We start from the raw sequence: 22,926 nt of genomic DNA, 5'->3' as shown, positions 1-22,926 counted from the left end.
ACATAGAAAAGTATTTTGTAACAATTGACTGCTAGTTGCCATGGCAACGGCCATATTTGTTCTTAATGGTGGATGTTCACATTGTTGTAGGGGGAAAACATGCTATATATGTAAAGAAAATTAAATCTGACGTTTTTTCATGTAACAAAGAATCCTACCTATCACTTAGGAAAGTAGGTTTCTTCAGGACTGACAGCTGGTTACCGTGATAACAGTCTTTCAAAGGTTCAAAATTGGTTCGTCTTCATCAAGATTGGCAAGTTGGAAATTGAGATGATAAGATGATTTTTTGAAATCCTTTATGCTGCAAGGAACCTACCTGGCACTTCTAATTCTTATAACAGTCGATTGCTGGTTGCCATGGCAACGGCCATTCTTTTATTTTCTCTCTTAATTGGTTTTCCAAAATGAATTACCAATACAACTATTAACAGAATAAGGACATACATGGGTCACAACAAAAGCCAAATAAAAACCGGGCAATGTGTACATGTGCAGCACTCAAAACATACACTTACAGATAATCATAGCCTCCCTTAATACCCTTATAAATATCAATTGTAATTTGCCTCCAAACAATATTGTTTAAGTATATGGTTGCATATCATTATTTCTTACATCTATATCATTATATAAATGTGAAGCGGCCATACTTAATGACGGATATTCACAAGGTAAATGTCATAGTTATGCGCACAGTCAAGTATTTGACCTTCCGCAACTCACACTGACAAAAAAGGGGAGTAGTAGGACGCTAAGCATCTGATATGATACATTCAGATGCGAAGACAGTTGTTTTTAAGATTGTTTATACAATTTGAAAATTATAATGGGTAGACCATCATAAAATTGAATACGAAGTAGTTCTTTTAACCAATAGCTCATTAAAACAATGTTAATGAACTGAGCTTAAGAGGGGCCTTGTATTTTTGTTTTTTTTATTTTTATGCATTCTGTCAGAATGAATTTGAGGGAAACGGCCTTGCGAAACAAAAGATTGTATATCCGATATCCGTGTACCTCAGTGATGAGTGCCTTCAGAATTTTTTACGTGTATCTTATCAACAATATACAGGCTTTTTTTTACTACTTTAGAAACTAAAAGCCACTGATTTAAGAAAAGTGTAAAATTCTATTTCAGCTATAGGTTGACCTGCAGTTACAAGTTGTAGGTCAAAATTAGCACAGACACAGAAAGTATTCACCTTCGGAGAATTCACAAAACTATCCAAAGATGAAACTAAAATGTGTCTACAATATTCTCCAGTGGATGTACGTAAGAGGTCAATCTTAACATAGGAAGTGGTAAACAGAAGTTTTCCGCAATGCGCCTTAGTAGTTAGTTCTTCTATCTTTATCAATGTTTTCACCTATACGGTATTATACCCCTGGTATGTGGAGTCATGATAACCCCAATGCATGCGGACCCTTTGTCTTTATGTACCACATAGTGAATACACAAAATGATTGAGTAAGTAACTTAGTGATTGATGTCTTAGAGAATAATAGAATGTGTAAAACAGCTTTATTCCATTTCAAGTGTCCCTATAAACCCCATGTAGTGCCCTAATTAACATTTTTAATAATTGTAAGCATTTCATGGCATCTATTCGTGGTTTTCACACAGCGACACAAAGTTGGCCATAGCTCACACCGTAGTGAGACGTGATTACCTCACTTATTTCGTATCAGTCTCAAAACACAAAAAAATACACATAAAGACCCTTAAGTCACGGCTCCTGTTATACGTGTCCCAAAAAAACAACGTTATTTGTTGACTCAATGGATGTTCCTCTCTCCAACAATGGTAAAATCATTCATCAACGTTGCCAATTATGGAAGAAAATGCCCCTTAAAAATGACAAAAATTTAGCAAGATGAAAATTCTGATTTCATTGGTTCTGATAACCCCCTAGTACACCTTCTTAATCTTAATGCTTGATCTTGAAATTTTGGTCTATGAAACGTTGAAAACCATGCTATATGGAAATATAAAAGTTATGTCCATATCTCCAGTGCAATCAGCAGGTAGGGATGTTTTCCTAATATAACCATATGTGAAAATCCATCATTAACAACAAAGATGACCGTTGCCATGGCAACCAAAAGTCAACTGTTACAAAATACTTTTCTAAGTGCCAGGCAGGTTTCTTTCAGCATAAAAAAAGTTAAAGAAAAGTCATTCTTATCTCAATCACCAAGTTGCACATGTTTATTTCACCTTCAATTCTGTAGTTGAAATTCTGCTACAATGGAAAAAAATGGCTTAGTCTCTGGGTCACTGTGGCCCGCCCCTTTGAGAACCCAAACATCTTTTTTAATATGATATTTATAAAGGTCTAAACTAACGTTGTGTCAAAAATCAACAAATTTGAAGTGCCCTTTAAGGAGGTATTGCTTGCTAAAAACGTCCAAAAAATGGCGTGTTGTCAATTTTGAAATTTTACAAAAACAGGTCATTTTTAAACGTTTGTTGCATCTCACTGCCAAAACATTTTGAGCAACACTTTACATCATTTATCTTGTTAAGATATGGATAATATAATATATTAGAGGCAGCAACATTTCTGTTTATTTGAGGGAGTTACAGTAGGCCAAAGATGGTCCATTTTGAGCGGAAGAGAGGCCTTCACAAGGCGAAAATCCGCCATTTTGAAAAATGGCCGTTTCCATGGCAACTGGTAACCTCCGACCCAAAATTTTCGCATTTTTGTAGGTTTGGGCCAAGACCCTACCACCACACAAAATCTAAGAAAATTTCATTTTTTGACTTTGGCCACCTTATGCTTGGTTTTACAGACAGCTGCTCTTAAGTTGGGCCCCCTCAACAACAAGGGAATGCAACCCTAGTCAAGCCCAGTCACCGAGGAACCGACACAAAAGATCGCGTCCCTCTGAACTTGAATAAAAAGAAAAGAAAAAAAATTGAGGGTAATGTAGTTAATGTTCCATGCTGCTGTCATATGCATATAAAGCATAGAGAGTGGCCGTGCCCTGTTCTCGTGATGCCCAAAAAGTTTCCTGACCGCTGTTTGTGAATGCTAAGAACAATAAGAACAGAACTAGTGTAAATGATTTGAACTTCAACTGTCAGGAATACATTTAAGGGCAACATTGACTCTTGCAAATTGGGCAAATTATTATCCCCTTATATGTTAAAGAAAAACAGCTGACAAACTTGATCTAGGTGCTGCTACACTCGGGACAGACATAATCCAGCTTCTGTGTGACCATGGTGTGGACTTCACTTTCACTCAGGTTGACACAGGGATAGTGGAACCACTGAACACACTTGTCACACATGATCATTGGTGACCCTGGCCTGTGCTCATAACAGTTGCAATATGTTGACAACTGATAGTGCTTTGACACAGTAGACTGTTTGACTGTCTGGTGCGGAAACATTTTGATTTCCTTCATCTCAAAGCAGTCCTCCAAATGCTTCCTCATTTGGCTTTGGTCAAACACGACTTGTGTTGGAGGAATTTCCTCGGCCAGTGCAACAGCATTGGCAACTGCATAAAGTCCACAGTCATTTCCGCCTTGTTGCCTCTGAGCACAGGTGACTTTGATAGGAATGATGCGATCTTCCCCTTGAGCGAACTGTTTGTACAGGTGGACCAGTTGGCTACGAAGCTCAGGCGTCATGGAGGGATGGAGGGAGTCATACACCGTTATCTTCCCATCAATGGCTGCAGACAGGACCCAGTGATCCCTCAAATGGTGGATTTGCAGACAGTCCCTGGATCCCAGAATGGGGTCGTGCGTATTGTCCACCAGAATCACTGTATCCCTCAAGGCATCAATGAAAGGATATTCACTCCTTATGAGATGCTGTGCAGAGTTCATGTGCTTGTCTGTGAGCCACTTGTCTTCTTGTAGAGTCTGTCTGTCCCTTTGTGTTAGCTTTGTATCATTGATTGTCAACCATTCAGCATCTGCCTCCAAGTTGCAGTCTTCCACAGCCTCCAATTCCAAGATACTGTCTAGCACAGTTTCCAACTCACAGTCTACCACAGTTGTCTCAAGCTTTGGAGCTTTCTCCCTACTCTCCACACTCACGTTGACATGAAATGTACTTTTCATCACTTCAGCGTGGCGACCTACCCTTTTTACAGAGGGATGTTTTGGAGGCAAAGTTGGCAGAGAGTGCAGGTTCTTGGGTATCTCCCTCTTTCGTTTTTTTGGGCTTCTGAGGGGAAGGGCCTTATCATGTGGTGCATGTGCCATCATTTCTTCCATCATGCTGGACAGCTCTTCCTTCAATGATGCCAGGTACACCTCGTCCTGGAGGTTGTACGTCATGTTGGTCATCTCGTGAAGGAGACTTGCACATTCCCTCTGGAGTTTTCTCACTCTAATCGGCCGCTTTACTGGTAGGTCACAGTATATTGGCTGAGATGGGGTTGGTGATGATGGTGGTGGTGATGGTGGCTCTGCTGCTGTGATGAGGGGGCTGCTGTCTTCCTGTGGTGTTTCATCAGTTGATGTTGTACTTGTAGGCAGAAATGTGCTGTCTAAGGAGAAGAGGGGATTATTCCTATATGCTACTGACAGGTTCTCCCAGCTCCATCCTTCTTCCAGCTTGAAGATTGCACAAAAGTGTTTGCAGGGTAACTTATGCTTAGACCAGTCTTTGCACGTGCAGGATGGCATGTTGTTAGTGGAGGCTTCGAAGTTTACTCTGTGATATTGACGACTCTGACTGCTGGCACTTTTGACATGAAAGACTCCTGGACCAATGGTCAGGATGTCTCCTTGATCGTAAAACTGGGCCTCTGACAGCCTGGACATGATGTGGATTACTACCCCTCTTGGGCGGTCTTTAAGGAATGGGGGTAGGCTTTCATGGTACTTCCTGTAGCATGATGAGTACGTCACATTCAGTTGGATATACCTGGAATGACAGGAAGAAAAGGTTACGCTGTGATGATGTTAAAAGAAAATACTATCAAATAGACAACATCTGGGACAACACTAGTTACACAAACACACATAATTGAATTATATGTGCTTGTGTATCTAGTGTTGTCCCAGATGTTGCATTATTGGTTATGCTATCATAAATTCGTGGTAGGAAGGAAAATGAAAATGGTTTCAATGATATTACAAATACATTATTGTAATTACCTTTATCTCATTGTATTTAGTAATCACAGTATCAATAAAGAACATTGATCATACATGATTGTCTGCACATTTACATTGACCAGTTATTTTTATGTATGTATGTAAACTATATATCACAGAGAAATATTACATTTCTATATACAGGTGTGTGCATTTGCCTGTGAGATAATCTTTATATTTCTGTTTCAGCTCACTTTCGATGTGCGGTTGGTAGGAAGTCAGTCACCACCGTTGTCAGCATGTCACTGAGACTTCTCTTCTTGGAGCCATCAAGGTGGGAATACTTCAGGGTCTCATTCTGGCGTTCCACCCCGTTGTTGGTGTAGATCGCCACCTTCAAGTTCTCGTCTCTGAAGGCTTGGACCCATCTCTATATGCAGCAATGATAGAAAAGAGAATGATGTAGGTTTACATATGGTAAAGGAAAGGGACATACATGTACTAGTAAAGAGCAAAAAGGGAAGCAGGTACATGTGAAAGGAGGTTGTTTGAACATTATGAATAAAATAGAATTTAGTGCTAGTATTTAGAATAGAATAGTCACATGCTATATTGTTACCAATTGTCTGTCATTTCATGTTACATGTACTTGCAATCAGCCTACGGGCAATAAACTTATTTTATTCATTATAATGATCATTAACCTGATAATAATACACACCCTAATGCATGTATCTTTAAGCCACTTTGTGTTGAACCAAGTCCACAGCTTTTCATTCTCCTGCCAGACACTTGAATCATGAAGCCTGGAGAGGGACTGGTCGTACTCCTCAGGGGTGGCAGCTGACGCGACGTCCCTCAGCAGCTCGAGGACGGTCTCCTGTACGTCTCTAACCCCATGATCTTTCTTCCTCACCCACTCCACCCAAGCCTTCTCACGGTGGAAATCACACAGTAGCACCTCTGAGTCTGCATTGAACACAACAGAGAAAAGTTGTACATGACACCATACATATATGTCCCATACAATTTCTGTGCGAGTATTGCCCAATATTACCTCAGGTGCCAGTTTACCAGGTATGCAATACAAACTAACAAACAAAATGCAAGGCATTTTTGGGCATCATACCTAAAATATATTGATTTAGCGTTGCAGGCTGGTTTTGTCATGAGACAGGTTGACTTCAGGAATACCAGCTCAGCTTCGAGTCTACCTGCATATACAGGTGGTATTTCCTCTGAAAGAATAGCAACATTTACAATTTAAAACATTTGGAATTCAGTTTCACCTTCAAACTCAGCCTCCAGGGCTCCGATTTCTGCCTCACAGAAGTCAACCATGAAGTGGGATGGATGCCATTCAGGATTCCACTCCTTAAACACCTGCAGGGCTTCTCGGATGTCCTCTGTTTTCTCACTGTGTGGCACAAATACACCTACAACAGTATAACACACATTTGTTCTTACACATAAGAAGAACAATGGTAGATCGTATCGACATGTCCTGTATGTCGCATCCAACAGGCACGTCTGTTGCCCATAGAGGAGTAGGAGTCGACGTTGCCATGCCGTCTGGTAGCAGAACAACACATTGGTCTTCGTCCCATAGTCATGCAGTTCGCTTGGCCTGAATTTGATGTTGCAGTCCTCCTGGGTGGACCATCTGTCGCATAGAATCTGTAAGTAAAAGGATAGACGAAAAGATCATGACATGTGGGAGACTTAAGAAAAGTTAACAATTTTCTATGTAGATGTTTTCAGGTGATGTTTAATTTTCTATTGTGGTCTAGTATGATGTTGAGGACAAATGTTAGTGAATAACTGTATTATTTTGCTTATTACCTGCAGGTTTGCTTGGTCCTGCTGTGTATTCCTTGTTGAATCCCTTGTTTGCGTCATGATGTTCCAGATGTCTCGGTTCGTGGGGGAGTATTTCCGCCGTGAGGACGAAGGTGGAGTCTGCCCTCTAAACAGCTCATCTTTGACAAAGGTTCGTACATGTCGTCTGATCTCACTGACCTTCCTGGCTCCAGCCAAGATCAGTTTATTTACCTTTTCGGAGACCCTTTTATCTATAGCTTCTCGCAGTTCAGCGACCGATGGAGTGATGGATTGTAAAAAGTTATGATAAGGTACATAAGAGACGGGAATTCATGACAACCTTGGTACCTGTATTGTCCTAGGATAGATTTGAATTCCAATCTGTCATAGGACAAAAGAGAATTCTTTTTTTGAGAAAATTTTTGATAATATAAAAATGAAATCTAAAGAATGTTTTTGTTTTCTATTCCTCTTCTTTTGGTCCTGGCATTTGCATAAAAATCAAATGCATCACCATAGATTTCTTATTGTATCTGAATAAAACATTTGATTACAAGGTTAAAATGTGCAGCATAAAAATAAAAGCGTGTCGGTAATTTTTGCACAGTTACTTACCAGTCCAACTGTTGGATGATTTTGATGGTCATCCATGGTGGGGAAGCATGTGTGGTATTCCACAATGGCTTCAACTTCTGATGGAGTCTTTGCTAACGCAGCCTTCAATGCTGCAGAAGCCTTATTCTTGCTTTTCTTGGTGTCCTCTGTGATCTGAATAAATTGAATGGGCATATAAATCAAGCCCGGCATTAGTGCAGTAGATATAGAAACTTACTCTAAGTTACTGTAGACTAGCAATACAGTATGATCTTGTGTCGCAAATATACTTTTTGTTTTACTTTACATTTGCACTTCAACACTGCTGTCAACATACAATTAGCCTACGGGCATGAATTTGCAATCAACTTGTTATTATAAACTGTTACAATTGGTAGTAAATATATCTTATAATACAAAAATAAAATGTAGGGGTTATGTCGAAAGAGTATTATGACAGTGTAGCTGCTGTACCTTGAAACCAGGAAATTTGATGACATGGTAGGCTGTAAACTGCACGGGGCAGTCCATCTTCTTGGTGTCTTGTATCTGGCGATGTCTTGCCATGAAGACATGGTCTTCTAGCTATTGACGATAAATAAACATACACAGACATGTATATTAATGTTAAGGTGCTACTTCTGTTAAAAACATTCTGTAGACAGTGCCAGAAATTTATCAGAAAACAAATGTATACAAATTCAACTATGTAAAGGGTGCAGTATTAAGTGAAGAAGTTGTTTATTTCATCAAAATACTTGTCAACTTTTATTACTGATTCACACATTTGTGTCAGAGATTGCACCATGGCACACATGTTAAGTACATATTTTTATAAGGTTACAAATATACCGCTTGTTGTTGTTTTTTGGCATGGTACTTCTCCTTCTGCCGGGCATTCCTATCTTTCCCCAGGTGACAGCCATGAACTCTCGTGCCTACAAGTTGGAATGGCACCCCATCAAACTCCACATTTGTCAGCTGCCAGTTGATCGTCTTTTTAGCCGAGGGTTGCACATCTGTATCCAAATGCCATGACAAAGATATGTGATGTATATACTATATATATTGAGCATATGAGTCAATCAAGTCCTTCCTTTATTTTATCTCCAGGACAGAAACATCAGCATTGGTGCTCTCATGGCAGATACGTTTGTAAGTACATAAAGTTACAGATGATAATCGCTTACCACTACCTCGCATGGAACCACACTAAACCAAGGAGGTTTTATATAGACTATATAAAACCTCCTTGACTAAACAAAGAAAGGTTATAACTTTTTACCACATCATTGATTATGTAATATTTACGCTCGACATATCAGTATACTGTATTTAAACTTGGTTGCATTGAAAAAAGGTTTGATCGTAGGAACTTAACGATTTATGTCTTTTTTTTTTCTTTCATCTATTTTATAGATAAAAGAAAACAATTTTATGTCATAAGGCCACACCATCTTAATTTTATGGATGACATCCCCAAAACTTATGCGAGAGGGCGAAAAAAAAAATCTAGCAAAAAAAAAAAAGATGATAAACCGGAGGACCACATAGCTGGTATTGCGAATGTAACCACAGAACACAGTGTAACAAACAAACAAGTCTTTATTTGTTGGCATTAGCTCATATTAAAGTGCTTTTAACATGGATGACGCTTGGTTTAAAGACCCATATGTAACATTTTGCCATTCAAAGAAAAAAACAAAATGTGTTCGGCTGTGTACACAACATCACGCCTTCAGTCAGAGCAAAACAACAAACTCTGTAGGCAAGCCGGCCAGAGATAATATCATTCAGTTTGATACAGACATGTACAATGATACGTATTGTCATATCATGAACAAAATACTACTGGGCTCATGAGGGGCGCGGCGCCCTCTTCAAATCGCTCCTAGTCACATACATAACAGTTGTGTTGGACAATGTGAGTGCATATAGTGTATTACGACAAGCCGGCTCGATGCTGCCCCTTTGCGGCAATATGAGTCTGCAAGTTTCGGAGCCTCTTCGGGGGTGATTTTTTTTTTTTTGAGAACAGGCGAAAATCAATGCGCGCGCGGATGTCATCCATAAAATTAAGATGGTGTGGCCTTAACAACTGTGAACTGTTTTCCCTTTGCAGATACCAACGTCACAAACATCACCATGGAGGCATGGATCCTGTCTTTAGATATACTAGTAAAAGAAAGATCAGCATCAGTTTACGTTTGCATACTATTCATTTGAATTAGTGAGTTCAAATGCTACTGTTGGATAGAATAGGATAGATGTAGATAAGAAAGATATGAAGTCCTGACTGGCATAAATGGAATTAAAATCTATCTGGTTGCTTGACCTGTCACCTTGATAATACTAGTACAGAGATTTCTATGGCTAGAATTCACATTTTGATTGTATGATAAATTCTGATTAGTGTATTCTAATGTACATTCTAATGTACAGACAGCACGATGTTCTGAAGGAAAAAGTATTGCTATCATTACTTTCCTCTTCATGTACTTTCACTGTGGTTTTATTTGTTCTTGATCTTGTATCTGGGTGATATGTATCAACGATATAAAAAGGAGCTCCAACTAGCCTCCTTTGTAAAGGCAAGGAGGTTTTATATATAAACCTCCTTGGTAAAGGGTAAAGCATGGTTAGAATATGTGGTCTCAGAAAGAAGATTATAATATTCTTTGTCTGTGTTCAGATTGTACCTTTTAGCTAACAATTTAAACATTAAAAATGTTCTTTGCATGATTTTAACAAAGTGTGAAGGTTTATTTTTCAACAAGTTGGAACAACTTAAAGTGTGTAGCATGTTCTAAAAGTAAACACAACTTCAATCTATTGTCTTGCATATCGTATGACTGACAGACGGGCACAATAGTTCATTGTCACTTCCATGTGTGAAATGGACGTAAATGGAAGTTTCCACTATGCATACATGAATAATAAAAGAATGCCTAATACTTGAAAACATATTACTGATTCACCACTTTTGAATGCTGTTAAAAAGTATATCTCAGCAGATCGGAAGATTGGGTAAAAGAGAAAACAATTGTAACTTAATGCAACTGTTATTTGCTAAATCTCCAAATAAGATAAGGATAAGATACTAGTGAAGCTAGTTATAATAATGATCGGTCAGTTCGCGCCATCTTCTGTCTTCTTCTCATAAAAAAAATTGGACACAGATGCAGAAATGGAAGGTTTGACCAATGTGTGCACATAATTTGGAATTTACAAAGCGTTTTCCCATGAACTTCTAGGAATATCAAGACAAATCAGTACAGATTAGGCGTGTTCAGTGTTTCAAAACCTCTATATAAATGCTATTACGTTGAACAAAGTTACGTACTTACTAGTAACTTAGAAAAGCCATAATCACATTTCGCGCGAAAACAGATGACTTATGAAAACTTACCATCTTTTCCAAAATCGGGCTGTTTCTTGTGAATGATGTACTTAGACCCTGTCTCTTCCTGCACTTCTTCTAGATTTCTCTTAAACTCCTATATTGAAGAGAAAACTTTAGGACTTAAAGCTTGCCGCGGCCGCATATTGGTGACCGGGTCCGGCTTCTCGCTGCCGGTCATGGTTATGTTTACAAGTTAATCACGTGACTGTCGTTCCCAGTGTATACTTACCCAGTTCCTGGGTACGGACTCAATGACGTCACTCCCCAACTTTGCGGGGTCCGAAAAATCCGCAGCCGTTAATCTGTGTGGGCAATCCAGGATGGTGGATTCATTGCCGGTGCAACTTACGTCAGTAAGCCAAATCGGTCCGGAGCCCGGACCGAAGTTAACGGAAATAGGGACGGCTCCTTTGTATCCGAGATGCCTGCAGAGCACGTCTGCGTCATGAATGTCCCAGCCTTTGTTGCAGACAGTTCCCCAGCCAGATAATCCAAAGTGAAGCTCCACAATCCCTTCGTTCGATTTCTGGCCACCAGACAATCGAAACAAAAGGAAGGCTGTGAAATAAACAATGTTTCATACTCGTCCATAGAAGTGTAACACAGTTTATATATATATATATATATATATATATATATATAGAGAGAGAGAGAGAGAGAGAGAGAGAGAGAGAGAGAGAGACAAGGACAGAGAGACAGAGAGACAGAGAGAGACAGATTACCTAGAGTATACTGCAAACGTGTAAACCCAAAATACAGAACGTAGCATGAATGTGTAGCATAGACTTCGTCTTATTATATTTAACAACTTACTATTACAGGAAATTCTCGCTGAGTGACAATCCTCACAGCTCGCGTTGGCTGCCACCATCCTGCAGTCTCCTAAGTCCCGTTCGTCACCCCGGCAGGACACAACAGGAGACCATAATGTTTCGTCGTGGCCTTTGCCTATTCTAAAGTGAAATACAGATTTGTCAATTAGTTAATGTGCATAGATCTAGAGTGGTGGTGTGTAGTCAAGACATGCAGTCGGTAGCATTCTACTTTTGCATCACTATGTTGTTGTTTTTTTACTTCGGTTTTTAACAGACCAGGACAACGTGGCACTGCACCCAAGTTTTTATAACTTATATTAACAGTGCCACGTGCCGATAACAACATACTCATTTTAATTTTTATACACATGGGCGAAGTGAGGAAAGTCGTGTAAAGTGCATTTCCCAAGGGTACAACATCGGTGGCGTCAGGGGGATTCGAACTCGGGACCTCTTGGTTCTGTTACGCCACACGGCCGTGTGTTGGGGTGTTTAGAAATCGGTTTCAATCCTTTGCCTGGAGCGCTACTAAAGCCACCTTTGAGGAAAACCACGCCTAGAGCACGTCAACCTTATCAATAAGAGAGGACGAAACATGTATTGTAGATGTTATTTTTCCGAATAAAACTAGAATCACAGTATGATGATGATGACAGGTTTATTCAATATACATAAACAATAACGACGAACACACGTGAAGCTGGATCTGTAGCTATACAGATGTCCACACGCCACCATAGCTTCTTCTCTCCCAAAGGTCTTCAGGCAGGTATGGAACCAGCGTCCTCCCACTTTGATCATAACGTCCCCTTCAACCCAATGATTTGAATAAATTTCGAAGCTGACTTCCTGGTGGATGAGTTTCGCTGGAGAACAAGATAAATATGCACAGTGAAACCTATGGGCAAATTATGTAAGGTTAGTTTACAAATATCGAAGTGTAAAATAAATCCGGGATTTTTAAAAACAGGGTATTTAGGGATATATGCTAGATGCAACATCATTTATAACGCCAGCAATGCAAACTTGACGGACTTAAAGTATTCAGAACTCTGTCTGTAAAGCTTCGATAACATTTCATTCGAAGATGGCGACATAAAAAAATCTCCTAATGTCCCTAATGAAAGAGTCTGAGGGCTTCGTGGGAGAATTACATTACATAGCTATTCGCTGGTTTATAAGACAAATGTCATATCCCCTTCATGCAAAACACAATTATTTACATGACAATTTGAATATATTTTGTTAACCTTTGGCACTTTAGTGTATTTAACCGCCGCCATATTACCCAGAATTCTGTTATTCAGCAGACGACAAAGGTTTGTAAGGAAGTCTGATAGTGGGCTGAGGGCGATATTTCCCTCACAGTGTGCTCCTGACACAACTAGAAACAAACGGACACGTTCACTTTTGCCATAGCTACTAAATACCGTTAACGTCCGGATGAATAATGCACAAGTTGTCATGACGGGGGATCAACTTTGAATGACGTTCTACTGACTCAACAAACGAGTTGTTGCCGACGGGCTGATGCGTTCGGTGCGGCCAGTTTGTCTTCATTTTTGTGGCTTGGACACGTTTATATCCTTAGCACCCTCTTCAAGTCAATGAAGGAAGCTTCTGTATAAAAGCTAATTAGCGGCAAGATAATCACGACTAATATTCTCTCCCGGAAAAATGTTAGCACCTGTCGGAGAACATGGTCATTCTTATTCCGACGGTCGGTAGTTTCAAGTTGCAATCTTATCAGCACGACTAGAGAGAAAATCTAACATATATAGCATACGTGACGAAGGTTATCTAATGACAGACAAACAGGACATAAAGATAGTTGATTACCAGCATAGTTTCAATTTTAGCTGAACTAACGTTACCTCTTAACCAAAGTCAACAGCTACTATATTACATTTTTTTTTAATTTGATGTTCTTTTTTTCTAATCAGAAATGACTACTGAATCTAAAATTAAAAAAAAAATTGTCCGTCCCTACCGCCCTCGATGGCTTTGAATGCTTTCTTTTCTGATCTTCTCTTCCTATTTTGATGTTCACTGGGAGAGGATGACACAATTGGATTGTTGTAAAGACGCTGCAAGAAAAAACATATCGAACTAATTCTAGTATCAGTGTCATGCACAAAAACGTTTATCTTTAATAAATAAAAGACGTACTTTGAATATTGTTGACGTTAACAATGTACGCAAGGCTTTTGCAGAATCTGGATCTATCTCAATAGAAATCATTGGGTTGAAGGGGGTTGCAATGTCTCAACAACTGAACCATTTTTCCCTATAACATATCAAAGGCCTTAACCCTCAAACCACCGTATGGGGTCAAAACTGACCCCAGGCGTATATCAACATGTGCCATTTTGTCATTTCGAGTCGAAAACAAAATTCCTTCTATGAGTTTGTTTGTATATATGTCTTATAACTTCTCAAGAGTTTTTACCGAGATTGGCTCATTGTTGATTAAGTTATCCTTAAAAGTTTACGTGTGGTCCAGTGGGGTCAAAACTGACCCCAGCAAAATCTGCACTCATATTCCTTATTGTTTGATACTTATCATCTAGTAACATGTATGATAAGGGTTATTATGATCATAGTAACAAAATATAGATTTTAGGAACGTGAAAAAAACAATTTCTTTTAATGAACGTAAAGATTAATGACGTTGCGACGTATTATGACGTCATTTATGTGATTTTATTGACGAAAACCAACAAATTGGGTATTTTCATATAACTCAAAGGTACACGATGAAACTTGAATAGAAATTATGTATGACAAAATCATAATATATCCAACGACGTTATTTGTAGATGGCAACAGCAACGACGTCAAAATGACACCATAAGAATTATATTCATATCAGGTTACACTAGCGAATTCCGCCATCTTGGGTCCGCCATCTTGAATTATTTTAAATGCATTGTTTCGTCATATAACCTAATAACACAGTATAAAAATGGACCAAGACGTTATATTAAGATTGTTTCTGTTTGAATAAACATGGTAATGATGAAATTTGAGGTTGGAATTACCGGTTATAGCTAATCTAATTATATCGTCCGCCATCTTCGATTTTGACCGATGACGTAATCAAATATGCATAAATTATGAATATCAAATCATAAGAGTGATAGTGAATTACATTGGTTGGTATTGATATAAGAAAATAAGTGCAGTTTAAGAAGACAGCTCTAGACTTCCATGGTAAAATTCAAAATTAGCGACTTTTTCCAAATATGGCTCTCAGAAACTGGTTGCCATAGCAACATGAAAACATTAATTAGTTATTTCATTAAATTCAAATTGTTGCCAACGAAATTTTAGCAAAGGAGACCAAGTTTGCTTGTTCTAGCGTAAGACATTCAGATGCTATATGACATCAAGTGTTGGCGCAGGCCTCAAAGCAGCCCGCTTGTCTGAATATATAAGTTGGAAAATACGATGTTCCTTTTTGGCATAAATTATGATAATAAGCAAAAATGATTCACACCTAGTCATGTCAAACTGTCCTTTACAGATTGCTTTAACTATACATATGTACAAACCACAAAAATAGTTACCAATAAAGCTGTATTTGTAGAAAACATTGTGGGGTCAGTTTTGACCCCATACGGTAAGATTAGTCGTAAAAAAGCTATGGTGGTTTGAGGGTTAAGTTTGCCAAAACATATGTTAGATATATTTGATGGTAATGATAATTTTATGGCTGTAAAAAGGTCCTTATAAAAGAAAAAAAAAGTACTTTCATATTGTTGCCCGTGCCTGTAGCCGGACGTACCATCGCTCGGTCAGACATTTCTGCATCTGAATTATATCTTAACCTTCCTTCTATCGAAGTCTCCTCGCTGGCAGAAACAACCTGCTTGGCGAGTTGCCCCTCCACGTACGCTAACCTTCTCGCCAGGTTTATGCACACAATACTGTTGACAGTCAACAAACACAACGACAAGATGGCGACCCAGCAACACTTATGCCTGTGGACTTCAGCGTCTACCTCAGCATAGCAGTGCAGGATGTTTCTTCCTTTCTTTGACATAGCTGCAGGTGCACCTGCCTCTCGATCTAGAGCGTACAAGTGTCCTCTCCTGTAAGACGTTTTCGTGCGAGTGTTTTGGTGTACATAGCGCACCCGCAGTATAACGTTACCTTTCAGGAGGGTGGTTGCTAATTCTGAGGCTATTTTAGGGTTTAATGGTTAAGGAATTCTAGTATAAACAAAAAGGTCATTATGAATACAATCTGTAGCTTGCTAAGTTTTTGACTTAGAAGTCACTGTCGAAATCTTTCCGATCGTAAAATTCAAAGAATCATAAGAATTATTCCATGTAGAAAACCAGTAGAGGTTTGGTCTCCCTTGTAATACCCTCAAATTTTTGGCTCCACACAAAGCAAAGGTGTCACTCTTGTCCAATGAAACAACGGGGCATAGACTAGAGATCAGCTGGCTTTATTGACAGAGCCTTTATGGACATAGCCTGTTCCTGTGAATGATCTTTGAACTTACAAAGAATGTAGCGGCAATCGATGTTGAGGAAGATCGTGGAGTAAAGTTCTCACCGCCTTCATACAAGGGGAAACAAAGAAAACATTCTCCAGTCTTTAGTTTACTTAGTAACAGTTGAGTCCTTCCGACCCATGCTGACTGCCTGCCCGCCCTCCCCTTGCTCCTGATTGGCCCATATCTACAAAGTGAATATCATGAAATGTGCTAGAATGCTGATTTATCTGTTTATCTGACGCCCTATTTTTTTTGGCATGTCCCCTTGGCGTAACGCAACCCCGCTGCTTCGCCATCTGGATCAAATTCTGTGGATCCTGCAGCCGGAGTTCGCTCCTAGGGGTCGAATCCAGCTTGGACATGTTGTAAGGGATTGCATTCGTCATTTCGGATGGTGACGTAAAGCTGGCGGCCCCGTGTATGACGGAGCTTCGGGCATAAGCGTCAAACCTCTGCACGTTAACGAACTCAACACACTTATCGAGAAGAGTAGGGGTGGCCCGGTGTGCTTGGCCAAACATGCGTGCCGTGGCGAGGCCGCCGTATAGTTGCACGAACAGCCCGAGATTATACCCGAGGTCCCTTCAGGGATGTGGTTCACATTTAATTTCATTCATTTCTACCGCCCTATGTTTTACCAAGCATGGGGCTGCCCGGAGAGTGAACGCCGGTGTTATGACGGTTCGTGCATCCCGGAAGACTTCTTGTGTGATGGAACGTCTCCCGACTGTGAGAACGGTGAGGACGAGACGGACTGTGGGGGTGAGGGTGGAGGTGAGCATGGAGTGTTGTTAGGTGAAGTGGAGTGTAACGAGGCATCTCGTTTTTCAAATAAAGATCACTAAGACATCAAAATAATGGCACAAGGAACAATGTGACGAAGTGAATTTCAACTTAACTACAGGAATCGAAACCACAACAGAAACTGATGACGTTACAACAGTGAATCAGGCACTGACCACCATAGAAGAACATGACGATATAACGCCTCCTGGCGATCTGACCACCGAAGGGCAGCCCGACTTGACAACGCCTCCAGGTGGTCTGACCACCGAAGGGCAGCCCGACCTGATAACGCCTCCTGGCGGTCTGACTACCGAAGGGCAGCCCTACCTGAAAACGCCTCCTGGCGGTCTGACCACAGGACAGACTGACGACCTGATGCCTCCTGGCGGCACAACAGGCACTGCAACCCCGAAAGCTGAAGACGGTAAGAACATGGGGCTGTCCTGATCGGATCGTTGATATAAGATTGGGGCAGTTTAAAGTTTTGGAAAGATGATAGGATCGAAGGCCGGGAGTTTTTACAATCAACCTCCCTGCTGCCTAACTCTGTAACAAATAGGGAATCGGGTGCCAAACGGCTATTTCAAATAGCTTACGGTTAATGCAACTTTTTTCATTAGAATAAAGTTAACATTTTATTTTTCGTACCTTTTGACAGACTCCGGGGCGCGTGTTACTACCATTGCCGGCAGTGCGCTGACATCAATCGTTCTGGCTCACGTCGTTCTGGCCTACTACGACATGTTCGGTTAGGTCAGGTCAGAACAGACCAGACAGGATCGGCAACGTTCAGCGACTAGTGCATCGTACTTTAGACCAACGTGTACCTAGTGTAGCCTCCGTTACAAACCTCTCGGACAATATTTTTTTTTATCTGAACTATAAGGGGTTTTGATTATGCACCAGGTTCTGATTTCATGCTCTGTAGGCCATCAGATATGTCTACGCAAAAGAAAGCTGTCAGAAAATTGCACATGTTTGAAAAAAAAAATCGGCGGTGTCTGCAACGTAAGCTATTTTTTGCAGTTTTGCAGTAGTCCAAGCAGCTAGCTTTTCATTTGCATGCACAACGAGAAAGAGTTTATTGCATGGACTTACCTCAATCATTATGCAAACATCATTCTTCGTTAAAACGTCGAATGGGATTGCGGATGACAGTGGTGTGAGTTCTTGAACAGAAGTGGTTCTTAAATGGATAGATCAGCCAGTAAGTTCTCCAATTCAAGGCACGTATCATAATAACCTTTATGTGTACTACACAATATCTAATGTCATTTAGAGTCTGTACTGTAAAAGAACAACAACATACTCGGGAACCATTATTTCGCGAGACGACATCACTATGATCATGTTCATCATGTTATCGTGTTCAACCCTGAGAGTCGAACACGATAGCTGTTAGTTTGATCCTACAATGCTATGGACATTCAGGTCGTTAGAAAACTTACTTCTTGTTGGATGAACAAAAGGTACAGAATGCTTCATAGAAAAGCCCATGTAAACATGAACTAACAATTGTATTCCTTGTAAAAAAAGTGTAACTTTAAAATAACTGCCCAATCCTTTTAGAGTGTGACGTAATCATCGGACATCCGAATGACGTTATCCGTATCCTTACTAGACGTAGATGAGAAATGTTTGCTACTTTTATTTTTTTCGCAATATTGAAACTCGCTGCCGAGATTATGACACTGACTTAAAATTAAGACTCATCTAGAAAATATTTCCTCTTCTTTAACTGTCCAGATTAGGAGATGATATTCAGGTTTCAATCTCATCTAAAAGATTTGGCAGGGTTGACATCGTTAGATACATGATAGCAGATTTTCTTTTCTTAAAAGACAAGCACATACCTGTTCAGGAAAACTTTACTAATGCTACGTAGCATGCTAACGAGTCTAAATACTATTTTCGTGGTTACCGAATTTGCCTCCGTTACGGTAGATGACGGCGGTTAGCTCTGCTCGAAAATACCAGGATCGGGTAAACGGGGAAACATGTACACCAAACGAAATTGTCACTATCATATTTAAGGTCTGCTGTGAATGTTGCCATCTTGAACTTTGATTGAGCAAAACTTGACTATTAGTTTGAATAGACTCTCCGGAGCAGACCAGAATTTTGAAGTAAAACCAACCTGGCCCCAAACATGTTGACAGCTGACTGTTCACTATTCGAAAGGGGGGCTTAAGTCATTGATATCGAAATTTAGAACAAGAAGACCTGATAAACTAGATAAGATTACAGGAAACTTGAATTCTGAAAGTCTGCTGCCATAGTTACCACATAGCTTGGACATACTCTAGGCTGGTTATTCTAGAGGCCAGCAGGAAGCAGGTATAAATGTAGCCACCAGTTAACATTTGCAGTACACAGATTGTTTTTTGTTTCTTTTTGTCAGCTCTAAAATTGACATGCTTTTCAATTTATGGTAATGTAAATCTTTTGATTCTTCTACTGTTACAATGTCTTTTGCTTATCTCTGTTTCAATCTATTCTTAGTTTACATAACTTGTGTATACTGGCAGCACAGAAAAAAAGACCACGTTTTGTTAATTTATGCACGTTATCACTGATGATCAATGCAACGAAAATGAACTACAGTTTATTGGAATTCAAGCAACCAGCATAATAGTTTGATGGCTCGTACACATTAAGACCTTGGCGTTTGGTTGAATAACTTTCTATTGTCGGTGGGTGGTTTGCCTTTTTTGAAAATTAACTTTTGAGGAAAATGTATTTTTGAAAAAAAAGATTAGCCTGAGCTTTTCCAATTTCTGATCACAAACGTTTGCATTTCTAAGGGGCGTGAAACTACGAGCTATAATTACGAAATTTATTTCATATGCCAAAAAGGATGAACATTTCTTAAAACTCTCCCCCGCCATTTTCGTTGCCCTGATGACAGTGAAAGTACATGGAGATTTGGGAAATAAAGATCGGAAGAATCTTTAACAGAATGAATAATGGTGATTATTTCATACAATTCACACATTTATAACAAGCCGATAATAGCAAGGTGCAAATGATTAAACGTCTGACGGGATTTATCAAACCGAACAGACTTCAATTATTGTCATTTTTATCCCTACATATAAACCTTTTTTATGCCCCCCTTTCACTAGGTTGTGATTGCTTTTGCCATCTAGTAGCTCAAGTTACGATACATATATTACTAGAAAAGGACCTCTCGAACATACATCATTTTCAAATTCGTAGATCAGTCACAAATAAGGAATTCTGTAGTCGAATATCAAATGTAGAAAACGTTAGGTGTTATAAAAATGTCCTGTTCCCAGTCTCATTGGTCTATTCTGTACAAATAAACGTTACTTTATCATGGATTGTTCACGATGTAATGACAAACGCATGATCAAAAGAATTCAAAATATTCAATTCTATAAATAGATTCAACAAGAACTCGGCGAAAATAATTATGCCATTCTTTTAGGACATAATCCTTCCTTTTTACAAATAGGTAAATACATCAAAGAATGTTAAGACCTTAGAACCAGGAGTGTAGTAAACGATGTGTTGATATTTTAATTTATTGATATACTAACATTACGAAAGTATCTGTAATTTCACTAGCATGAAAGTTAATCTAAGCTAGTAAATTACATAACGAGAAATGAAAGCTACTAGTATTCCAATCTTCCCAACATCTGTTTAGAGTTGACAGGTTGAAAAGTTGTCGCGCCTGCGCAGTAACTGACTTCGCATACATGGTTCACATTACATTGAAGAAAAAATAACTAGAATTATTAATCTCTATAGAGCTAGCTCTACGCAGTTTAAATACATGCATATGGTTCATGTCACCTTCAAGAAAGATAGTTCAATTTTTAAAAAATGACTATTAATGCATATGTATGGTTCACGTCACCTTCAAGAAAAAATGACCTCTACAGAGCTTACTCCATGAAGGCGATTTTTTCTACCTTTATGAGCTAGCTCCGTGACTAAGAATGCATATACATGGTTCACGTCACGTAAAAAAATTTAGAGCAAGGTATAAACGTTTTCTAAGGGATAACGTGAACAATAATCTTGCATTGAAAGTGCGTGGAGCCATAAAAGTATATGGTGCCATTCCTTTATTTAAGGCTTGTAACCATTGTTTATCGTGCACCGGCGTTTCCCCATCGAGTTTTTCTTAGGGTTTTCCTATGCAGGGCAGGTCAAAATTCGTGGGTCACCTTTTGATGTGCCATGGATAGTGGACTACCCTTGGCATACTATTCACTCTATTTGGCCAATTTCTACTATTTTCCTTACGTTCCGCGGAGCCTTGTAGATGCTAGTTCACCGTACCAAAGTCGCTGTATTTATGTTCCCTGAAAAAAGCTTTGATCTTTCTTAACAATCACAACTAAGTAGAAGTTAGAGGAAAGGTCAGCATAACTCAAGAGCCTCTTGATGGATTACGATGATATGTGGTGTGTGGGCGGGTGTTGGGAAGCCAAATTTCAGGGTCGATTTTGGGCCCCCTGGTATATGAATTTGGTACTGCAGCAAAATTTTGGTTTTTGTATCTTTTGACCTGGATGTGCTATGGTCTTGATTTTTTGGTGGCTTATAGCTTGTGATGTAATAAAGAAGTGGTGTCGGTTTGGACGCCCGTAGCAGCTTGCTCAGGAACTGCAGGGGCATTGAGGTAAACACAATTCTAAGGAGAATAACTGAACAAAGGATTTCCATTATATTTAGTATGCAGGTAGCTTAGACAGAGATGTACACAATGCAGTTCAAATTATGCTAATTTGGACTTAATTTGCATTACTAATGAGGAAAATCTATATTTGCAGTATTCACTATTTTTCCGGGCAAAAGGCTTTCTGATTTTCGGCTAAGGGAATTGTCTTAGCTAATTCACAATTAATCAACCACAGAGACAGCATGTGTTTGGCGGTATATGCAACATTGTATTCTGGTGCACACAAACAATGGTACAGTGTCACGTGCGTCAGGCATGGGGCTTATCACTCTATGCAACCTTGTTTTCCGGTGCACACAAACAATCGTACCTTATCACCACGTGCGACGCATGGGGTAGGACAGAGGAGCCTGGACAGAGATATTCTGGAATATATTGACAAATGTCTTATGCCAAGAACCCGGCCAATATCCACGCCTAACTGCGTGGTAGACCGGCATCCAGACCGCATGTGGAAGAGGCTTGAATGCACGATACATTTGTACAGAAGGATAGGTAATTGGCCAATCGGGCACTAATTTCGCCATACTGCAAAATTGGGACGGAACTTCTTCGATACGCATTAACTGGCGATCTAAACCCCCGGATACTCTTGTAATATAGTAGATCCCCCATGTCAGAAATACGTATTCCGTCGGATTGATAGTTATGGGGGTTACGCCTCCAAAGTCGTCTGTGATCCCACACTTCGACCTTGGGGTAGTCCTTGACTAAACCCTTTAAATTTCCCGAGAATTTCTGGAAGAGCTCAGGAAAGTCGACCATGTTAGGTGCTGGATTCACCGGTCGGCTTAGGGTTGCGCCTAATATGACAGATTGTACTGCCTGGATGTTTTGAAGGGAATACGCTAGGTTGGCGAGGTTCCGTGCGACAAGCTCAGGGCTTAGGGCCCGGTTTGACAAGTCAACGATACCTAGCTTAACATAAACGTTATCGTATGGGAAATTTTGGAATAAAGGCAGCAGACGAGACCTATAGCGTTGAAAGTTACAGCCTGGAATGCTATGAAAGTCCACGCAGGCCCTTGATAAACAAAAATCCCACGAAACCGCACGGCCGGCCTGAGTCGTAGTTCTTGTTCGGATAAAAGCCTCTAATCGTCTAATGAACGAGTGTCCAGAATTGAGGACTGATCTATGTCCGTCGTCCATTTAACCCAAAAGAAAATAACTGCGATTGTTTTTGCTTAATATCATTGCTAAATTCACATAT

At 39.8% G+C, this 22,926-nt stretch overlaps 2 protein-coding genes across 2 annotated transcripts; one reads left to right on the top strand and one right to left on the bottom strand.

Moving 5' to 3' along the window:
* Positions 1-3,183: 3,183 nt before the first annotated feature.
* Positions 3,184-11,759, bottom strand: LOC136420275 (uncharacterized). Its single transcript, XM_066407126.1, has 10 exons — positions 11,738-11,759; positions 11,118-11,446; positions 10,895-10,982; positions 8,338-8,504; positions 7,960-8,070; positions 7,507-7,659; positions 6,360-6,747; positions 5,792-6,039; positions 5,325-5,500; positions 3,184-4,897 (listed from the first exon to the last, which is right to left on the bottom strand). Exons 1-10 carry the CDS (start codon positions 11,757-11,759, stop codon positions 3,184-3,186), a joined length of 3,396 nt encoding a protein of 1,131 aa, XP_066263223.1.
* Positions 11,760-16,638: 4,879 nt separating this feature from the next.
* LOC136420917 (uncharacterized) lies at positions 16,639-17,549 on the top strand. Its single transcript, XM_066408046.1, has 2 exons — positions 16,639-16,984; positions 17,115-17,549. Exons 1-2 carry the CDS (start codon positions 16,801-16,803, stop codon positions 17,441-17,443), a joined length of 513 nt encoding a protein of 170 aa, XP_066264143.1. The 5' UTR covers positions 16,639-16,800; the 3' UTR covers positions 17,444-17,549.
* The last annotated feature ends 5,377 nt before the right edge of the window (positions 17,550-22,926 follow it).

This window comes from Branchiostoma lanceolatum, chromosome 15, assembly GCF_035083965.1.
Source record: "Branchiostoma lanceolatum isolate klBraLanc5 chromosome 15, klBraLanc5.hap2, whole genome shotgun sequence".
Classification (NCBI taxonomy): domain Eukaryota; kingdom Metazoa; phylum Chordata; class Leptocardii; order Amphioxiformes; family Branchiostomatidae; genus Branchiostoma; species Branchiostoma lanceolatum.
Note: the sequence above shows the minus strand (reverse complement) of the source record. Positions and strands in the feature narration are given on the sequence as shown.